The following is a 9,221-nucleotide window of genomic DNA, read 5'->3' as shown; positions in this document are numbered from 1 at the left end:
ACGCCATATGATTTCTCGGTTCAACTATTTTAGGCGCAACAATCTATTAAAAAGTGGTTGGTAAATCTTGAAAAACTGACCAATACAAATCATTCTATGTGGCCTTCTTAACTCAGATGTAGATGACTATAGTCAGATGTAGAATATAGTCTTCACTGTGCATTACATTTAGCTAATATAATATATAATAGATACCAAATCCTGTTTTCTGACACGGACTAAACAAATCTACAGAAAAAAGGTTGCAAGGTGAGACTTAACAATAATTAAGTAGAAATATATTCTATTGACATGTTTAAAATTTCTTTGGCGTAATAGTATTAACATCTTTACATAAATGTGTACAACTGTGCTGTACACATCAACAATTTCCTTCAAAGGCTACCAGTCTATAGTTTGTGCAGTATGTGCACTTCACATATAAAATTCAGCTATGTCCGCCGTATGGGAAAATAACATGATTTCACTGCCCAGACTGTCCTTTTAGTAGGCCAAGCTTTCTTAATGCATCTTTCCTAGATTCTTCAGAAGAGTCACGTCCAGAGAACTGTACAGTAATCCCCTGAGATCTAAAACCAGTAGGTCTTGGCACCGACTGCGTTCTCTTGATTTCTTGGTGAATTGGCTGCTTTTGCTCATGATTAACATATATGCTACTTTGACGCTTACTTTTATCAAAAGATGAAGCTGGTGTTTCTCCTTTAATAACAACAGTTTTCCCCAAAGGAACAAAGGGACTGGGTTCCCGCCTCAAAATTTTACTGATACTCTCTTGTTCATTTGAAAGTCTCCTGCTTGATTCCTCACCCAAGACCTTTGGCAAGTGCTGACCACTCATGTTATCTTGTTCTTCTGAAGGTATCCTTTTTGTTTCTGTAGTGAAATATTTTGAAGAGTTCTGGCTATTGTTAAAATCATGGTCATATGAAATCTTTTTGCTTGGTTCTGGAGACAGGGCCTTTATTGAAACACGCGTGTTCATTTGCTCATTTGAAAGTCTCCTGTTTGAACCTTCAGCCATGGCCTTTGGCAAATGCTGACCGCTCATGTTATCTTTCTCTATTGAAGGTACCCTTTTTGTTTCTGTAGTGAAAAATTTCGAAGCGTTCTGACCATTGATGACATGGTGTTCATTTGAAATCTTTGTATTCAATTCTGGAGTCGGGATCTTTGGTGAGAGTTGAGAATAAGCATTCACTTTCTCATTTGAAAGTCTCCTCTTTATTTCTGGAGGAAAAAACTTTGGCGAATGCTGACCATTTGAAACAGGAGAGGTGCATGCACTAGTGGTCTGCATGTTAGCTTGAATTGGCATTTCTTTAACCAAGCCAAGCTTAGTCAGTGCTTCATATCTTGCTTGCTCATTGGGCATATCCCGAAATGATGTCCTCCGAATGAGTTCGCTGTTTTTTCCATCAATTTCCTCCGCAAACAAAGTTGGCCCATGTAAATTGGCCAGGACTTGAGCTTTTCTTTCTTGTACATTGACAGCCGCCTTAGCGATTGTTTTGTTATACTGTTTCCCTGTAAGTTTAACACTTATGTTATTTGGAAATTTGTTAAGTTTCCCATTAGGTGAACCAGGAAATACAAAATGATCGTCACCAACTGGTGAGGTGGCTACACTTTTTTTCAGTTCTGGAGATTTCTCCTCTTTGGGTGACATTGAGGACAAATGTACATTCTCGGTTTTCTTCTCGGAGATCTTTTGTGCTATGATTACAGGCGTGGGAACAGCTCCAAGAAATCTCGGATAGTCTATTGGTGGTTCAGAAGGAAAATGGCCCTCCACCCTCTGAATATTGCTTGCTGGGATAATCACAGGTGCACTAGCAGAGCCAGTGGCAGCCAATAGCCTGGAATCGTGTTGTGTGTGTTTCTGACCATTGGTATTTGGTCCAGAACCAGTATCTGTTGAAATACAAAATATTACTTTTTAGCGTAAAAAAACAAATTAAATGGTAAATAAAAAATAACCAAAATGACTGGCTCATGGTGGACTATTAACAACCTGAAGATCCTTGGGTGTATGAGGTGCATAAAAATACTTCCCTAAACATCTTGGGCATGCTCTGGGTGCCCAGGGCTTTCTCCCCTCACCATAACCACTGCACCTAACAACCAATCAATGCTCTGTGTCAAGAATGCAAACAGAAGTTCCTATGTAAATAAAGTTTGCAAACTTGGTTAGTAAGCTGCGTTGGCAAATTCTGTAACAGTATAATTGTTGCAATGCATTCAGACTATTTTTGTGAGGATTAAAAGAGCATTCTTTGGTCTGGTCTGTACATATTGACAGACAAAGTAAAAGTAGATAAGATCTAGATAAAAAAAAAAAAAGTTTTTGTTGTTTGTAAATTATTCTGATTAACTACTTATCCTTCCTCATTTATCCCTAATCAGTCATATTTATATTCGTTCCTCTCATACTCCTCTTGGCTAACATTAAAAAAAAATGTTTTAACTATTCATATATAACCTTTTTTTATTTTTTTTATTTGTGTTGTTTATTTGTTTTTGTAGTGTTGCAGTCTTTATGAACAACTTTGCTATGCCGTGTACCAGAAATGTTATTTCATTATTATTATAAAGTGGGACCAAAAATTTGCATATTTTAGCTACAGCAATACATAGCTTAAATGTAGAAACTGCTGGGGTCCAAAAGAAGTATATAGGTACTAGAGTTCAAGTGGCTAAAAGATAAAAAGAATCTATACTGGTACCTACTAACCCACTCTATGTAAAGAAGTGCATACATTCAAAGAAGAACAGTTGAAGAATATTTTTCAAAGTGTGGGTACCACAAGTTATTTTGGATCTGGTGTTAAAATGGCTTCACATTGATAACAATTATCATCATTATCATGCCATCATTCCCAAAGTAAAGGCAAAATAAAAATATGTTTCTATGAAGCATCAGCTAATGTTTTTACAGAATCAAAGACTAACACATGGAATTTGCAGTCAGCGTGGTGATCTTTACGAAAGCTTAAAGCGGAGCTCCACCCAAAAGGTGAAGCTCCGCTTGTTTGCTCCCCCCCCCTTCCGCTGCCACATTTGTCACCTTTTGGGGGGAGAGGGGAGCGGATACGGCCACAACCAGGTACCTGCTCCCACTTCCGGGTAAGATCGCTGCAATCGTTGTGCGGCGATCTACGAAATTTCCGGCCCCTCCTCTCCCCCCCCTCACTGCCTTTTGGGAGACACACAGGTCCCAGAAGACAGTGGGACCATTCAGAAGGCGCAGCACGACTCGTGCATGCGCGGTAGGAAACAGGATGTGAAGCCACAAGGCTTCACTTCCTGTTTAACTTAGTGAAGATGGTGGCGACTGCACCCAGAGCCGATGGACAGATCGTCTTGGGGTGCCAAAAATGGGGGATCCCTAGACAGGTAGGTGTCCATATAATAAAAGTCAGCAGCTACAGTATTTGTAGTTGCTGACTTTATTTTCTTTACAGGCTGGAACTCCTCTTTAAACACACTGGTATTTGGCATTACGTGAGTTTATTTGCCGGATACTCCTACTGCAATCAGTGTAGATATCTATGCTTTGGTGATGAGTCATAGCAATGCATTACTTTCAGTCAGTTCATGGCCAATGTACTTAGTCATTCTTGGCAGCTTTTTGACTGAGAATTCACAATCTAGCTTGAGTATGCTAAAGCTGGCCATACAATGAGCAAATTTCAGTAAGTTCCTAAAGAACTGGCTAAAATGCATTAAGTGGGTTGTCCTGTCAGCACCACTCTGCCTGGTACCCTTCAATTGAAAAATTGAGGGAGATGGGTAGTAAACGGTCAGCTGAACAGCCCATGCATCTGATCAGATGCAGTCACTGTTTGGGTATTCTGACAGCTAGCATCTTACTAATAGCCTTAGCAGGAGATTTATTCATTTTTGTTATTTTATGTGGATAGAGATATCTTAGTCTTTAGATTTCTTTTTTTTTCAGCTCACAGACTGAATGAAAGAAATCTATGGGTGTATGGCCAGTTTCACTCTTACTGAATCCACAAAAGAGAGGTTAACTTACTAAATCATGCAGAAAGTTTTCACTTTGCAAAATTCATGTTAACTTAGGCTGGCCATACATTATAAAATTATCTTACAATTTTTTGTACAATTTACATTAGAATTACCTTCAACTATGTAGTACAAAGGCCTGCCTAATTTATTACAATTGAAAGTGTTGTTTAGTTTTGACCACATATTATATGGGTTTTGGTAAATCTAACAGAAAATTGTACATGAAAATTGAACATGTATGGCCAGCCTTAGCTTAGTGAATAGGGTAACTGGTGTTCCCTCACTCATCCAATCATGTGCAAGCAAAAATCCTGCATTCTTTTCACATGATTAGATGTATCCATGAAGTGAATAGTCACTTTACAAAGTGGACATTATTAAAACTTTTAAAAAAATGTAACCTCATAATGTCTGATATTTGTATGTGAGCCGAATGTCCATGAACAATGGTACCCAAGTCCATCAGAACAACATTCAATTTACACAACCTGTGATTGAAAACCATACCTGACAAAACTCCTTCGTGATTGTGCCCCGTCTGCACCAGGTCAATTATATCATCACTGTCAGAGTGACTATCTTCTGTTGATCTGGGTGGGTAATAACTAAAACTTGAATTGAGTAAGACTGGTGGCTCCTCATTGTCCTCCTCAAAAGCATCCAATGTTTCTTCAAAAAACAGGAGGGCATTCTTCTCCTCATTTGTTAGATATTTCAGGTTCTCATCATCCTACAAAAATGGAAAACAATTTGCAAATCAACAACATTACAAAAACCAACAGAGTATACAACTTAAATTGAGTTCTTACATTACTTTAGATTGTTTTCTTGTAATGACACTTTATGTGTTTGCATATAACCGCGATATGTTCAGGTACTTTATGTAGATATAGTGAATGGGCAGTAAAGTAACCCATACAGTGCATAAACAGATAATAATACATTTAGGTTTACAATTGAGTTTTTAAAGCAGTGTTAAACCCAAGAATAAAAATGTAATACATAGCAGCTTATCAATTCTTAACCACTTAAGCCCCGGAAGATTTTACCCCATTCCTGACCAGGGGGTTTTTTGCGATTTTTTACTGCGTGACTTTAACGGACAATTGCGCAGTCGTGCGATGCTATACCTAAACGAATTTGACGTCCTTTTTTCCCCACAAACAGAGCTTTCTTTTGGTGGTATTTGATCACCTGTGCGATTTTTACTTTTTGCGCTATAAACAAAAAAAAGAGCATAAATTTTGCAAAAACAACAAAAAAAAAACAGCAAAAAAATTAAAAAATCAAAATTGTTTAACATTTTTGGCCAATTTGTTTTCTGCTACATTTGTTTGGTAAAAAAAATCACAAAAAGCGTGTTTTGATTGGTTTGCGCAAAAGATATTGCGTTTACTAACTAAGGGAAAGATTTCTGTCATTTTTGGTGTTTTTTTTTAACGCGTAATGGCGGCGATCTGCAATTTTTTTTGCGGTACTGCGACATTGCGGCGGACGGATGGCGGCGGATTGGACCCTTGACTGACATTTTTTACACTTTTGGGGTTACCAGTGAAATTACTGCAGTAATCAGTGCTATACATATGCACTGTTACTGCAAAATTACACTGGTAGTGAAGGGGTTAACTTTATTTGAGAGGGAGGGGTGGTGTGTGTCCCTAGGGGCGTGATTCTTACTGTGATTGGCTGTGGTTTGAAGTGTTTGAAGTCAACGGTCCTACATAGTAGAACCGTATGATCACTGTTTCTACACAGGGGAGAATGACAGGTGGCTTGTTTACATTAGCCTCCTGCCTTTCTCCCTCTGCACCGACGATCGACGAGTGACCGGCGGACATCGGGTCCGCCGGTCACATGCACGGACTTGCTGGGGAACGAGCCAGGGCGGGAGCGCGCCTCCGCGGGCGCGCGCTCGCCTTCTATTGGCTCCCAAGCAAGTGACAGGCTAGTGACGTACCGGTACGTCACTTTGCCTGGCTGGGGCTGACTGCCGACGTATATCATCGTGCGGCGGTCGGCAACCGGTTAAATTGTTGTTGCATTCATTTTTTGTTTTTATGTTTTTTTTTTTTTACTTTTTTTTTTCACCTGGTGATCCAGACAGTAATTCTGTTATTTTTTTACTTTCTTTAACAGACAAAGCTGCACAGCAAAAAAAGCAGTTAGAGGGTCGAAACAAACAATTTAAAGTGGAACTAAACCCATTAATTTAACAGTTTTCCAAAACAGTTACATTCAAGGAATGCAATGAATGATAGATGTCACAATTGCTTGTTCTCTCGGCCTAATTGTCAAGTCCTCGAAAGGCTGGTATCATAACTGATCACATTTGTATCTCCGTGTCCATAGCAGCTGCAGATCAAACAGAAGCTAAGGTGGCAACTTCCTTGGCTGTAAGGCTCTGTTCACATCTAGGCGTTGCTATTTTTACAGGTGTTTTTCAGGCATTTTTTGGACTGTTTTTGTAGCATTTTGCAGCATTTTTGTGCAGACGTTTTTGAGTTGACATGTGACCAATAAAAAAAAAAAAAAAAACGCCTGTAATCTGCCAAAAAGGAAACTCATGTACTTTTTTGAGCAATTAGCGTTTCGCTTAAGGCGACAGAACGCTCAGATGTGAACAGGGGCCACTAAAATGAATGGGATTTATCTTGTTGGGCGTTTTTAGAGCTGAGGTTTACAGCAGAAACGCCTAGATGGGAACGGAGCCTTAAGGATAGGAAGGTTTAGTTCCACTTTAAACTGACAGGGGTGCTTGCAATGGTCAGTTTTTATTCATTTATGTAAAACATTAAAACTAAAAGAAAAAAAGGTTTGCTGTAACTGCTTAAAAAAGTGTAAGCTGGAGTTCAGTTTTAGTTTGTTAGTGAAGTCCATCTAAAACTACCCTACACCAAGATTGACAATGCTGATGTCTAAGTGTGACTCCATTGTTCCTTCATCTAGAGTGGGGACTTCCTAAGATAGAAAGTGTGTTACTAACTGGATCACCAGGTGAAAATAAAAAAAGAAAAAAAGCTTAAAAAAAGAAAACCAATGCAGCCACCACATTAAAGGATTAGCAAGGTAATCATACATTACATTTTTATGTTGGGGTTTATTACTGCTTTAAGGTCAGTTGTATACAATGTATTGCACTTCATGAGACATGAAGATCATTCCATACCTAAAACACCTTTAAGGCTTGCTGGTCCAACTTGCTGCATAGGTTTTCTAAAACAAACTAGCAAATTATAGCTAGAAAATATAATATATTCTCTGGCATAAATCAAGCGATTAGGCATATCAAGTGCTTCCATAAGCATGCATAGTCCACCTTATAGGTATAGCATGTTTATTTTGTGCAAGCAGGATGATCAAACACTTTCCATTAACTTTCCAGTTTGAAATGTGTCTGATTGTGTCTTGTGTCCAATGCGGACGTGCTCCATTACACATGCTATCCATCTGTAGGAGAAGAAATGGAAAAATGACAACGCTCATAAATGCGTGACAGTGAAGAACAAGTCTGGTAGCTGCAACATGAAGGTTTCAGCAAGGTCTATCAAAATTCAGCATTACTTGAACCTTGCTAAAGCCTGCTAAAACCCTGTTTGGGCTACAGCCGGCACGCTCTCTAAGATCTGTATTCAAAACTCACAGGCTGGAGCTAAAGGGTTCTTTAAAGGTTTCAAAAACGGCCTAAAAGTTTGCTGAAAACTTTATAAATATCAGCTAAAGGTAATGCTTTCCCAAGCCCAAATTATTATATGTCATGGATAGGTTAGCGGACTTGTTTAAAGCTTGCCATTGATCATTTACCCTTATTAGGACTGCTATCTAAATCCCCCCAGTTGTTCTCGATAGTCTGAGTCACTGACCTGGAATAAGCATGCAGCCAATGTAGTCAGAACTCCATATCTGCATTCTTGTTCCTGGTCAATAGCTCAGAAAGTACTGACAGGGACAGTCTGACAGCCAGGCACATCGTTTCTTTCAGAAGGAGTTGTCAGCACTGGCAGATTCTACTGATGCTTCTAAACCCTCCTATTTTTACAGCCCAGGAAGCTGCTATCTTAGCCTCCGTTAGATCTGAACTTGCCATGATGCTGCACATGTGATTAGCTATGACACCAGCCATTTGAGGGCTTGATAGGGTTAAGAGCGGACATAAGCACACTGGTAATTGTAAATGCCCTTTCACACCATGTGTTCTAGGACTGGGCTGAGTCCCAATGCCAGACAGGGCAAAAAAAACCTTGTTTCCAATAGGGACAATTCACAACACTGCGCTGTGGAAGTGTGAGCTGAAAAAAGTACACCATGCAGTACTTTTACTCAGCCCAGCATGGTGCAACACAATCCATCCCACAGGGACCAACTGAACTTACATCACATGTGACATTTCAATAAAGTCATGACAAAAAAAAAGTAAACAATGTGATGCACTGGAAACTGCATCAGCACTGTATTCTTCTAACAAACTCTAGGGGGCGTGCACTCAGTGTGGCTGCTGGTATGAGATAGCCCTAACAGTTACCATTCGATTCCAAGGCAAATCTTGAATGTGATAGTTAAGGGAAACAGTTAAAGCAGAACTAAACTTATTGATTTAACCATTTTCCTAATCAGTAAAAGTGGAAATAAAGTCATCATACTTACCTCCTCTTTAATGGTCTAAAGTCTGTCAAGCGGGTACCTCGCTGGAGCTGGCATTATCTCCCAGTGGGTGCTGGTTTTTGGCCATCTTCATTGTTGAGCGTGGCATGACGTAGTTCCATGTGCAGGATCCAGTCATCCTGGCACACAGAGACTGTGGTGACAATGTCACAGAAGACTGTGAGCAAGCAGTTAGGTGTCTTTTTTATTGCAGAAGACTTTATTGCATTGCATGTCTCTTCTGAGATAAAATAACCTGCCTGCTTGTAAGTTTTTCCATGTTGTCTTCAGTTCTGATTAAAATTCAAGGCATGCCGTGAACTATAGAAATGTCACGTTTGCTTCTGCTCTCAACTGAACTGTCACACCATCAAATGACTGGTATCATAAATAATTACATGTTCATGACCAGTGCAACTACAGATCAAACTATGGCAAAGATGGCAGATTGCTTGCATGTAAAAGATAGGAGGGTTTAGTTCTGCTTTAAATCAGTTGGTTTAGTTCCTCTAAATGTAAAAAATAAAATATTGTGAACAGGCAGGCTTTTTAGA

At 39.4% G+C, this 9,221-nt stretch overlaps 1 protein-coding gene across 1 annotated transcript in view; it reads right to left on the bottom strand.

The window, feature by feature from the left end:
* Positions 1-230: 230 nt before the first annotated feature.
* The window catches only part of PROSER2 (proline and serine rich 2), a 45,566-nt gene continuing 36,575 nt past the window's right edge, over positions 231-9,221 (bottom strand). Inside the window, exons 3-4 of the mRNA XM_082254348.1 lie at positions 4,537-4,759; positions 231-1,911 (exon numbers count right to left, since the gene is read on the bottom strand). Of these exons, the coding sequence (XP_082110474.1) occupies positions 464-1,911; positions 4,537-4,759 (1,671 nt within the window). The 3' untranslated portion in view covers positions 231-463. The remainder of the gene's footprint in view (positions 1,912-4,536; positions 4,760-9,221) is intronic.

This window comes from Pelophylax lessonae, assembly GCF_965119305.1.
Source record: "Pelophylax lessonae genome assembly, chromosome: 4".
NCBI classification, from domain to species: Eukaryota; Metazoa; Chordata; class Amphibia; order Anura; family Ranidae; genus Pelophylax; species Pelophylax lessonae.
This window is presented reverse-complemented; position numbering and strand designations above follow the sequence as displayed.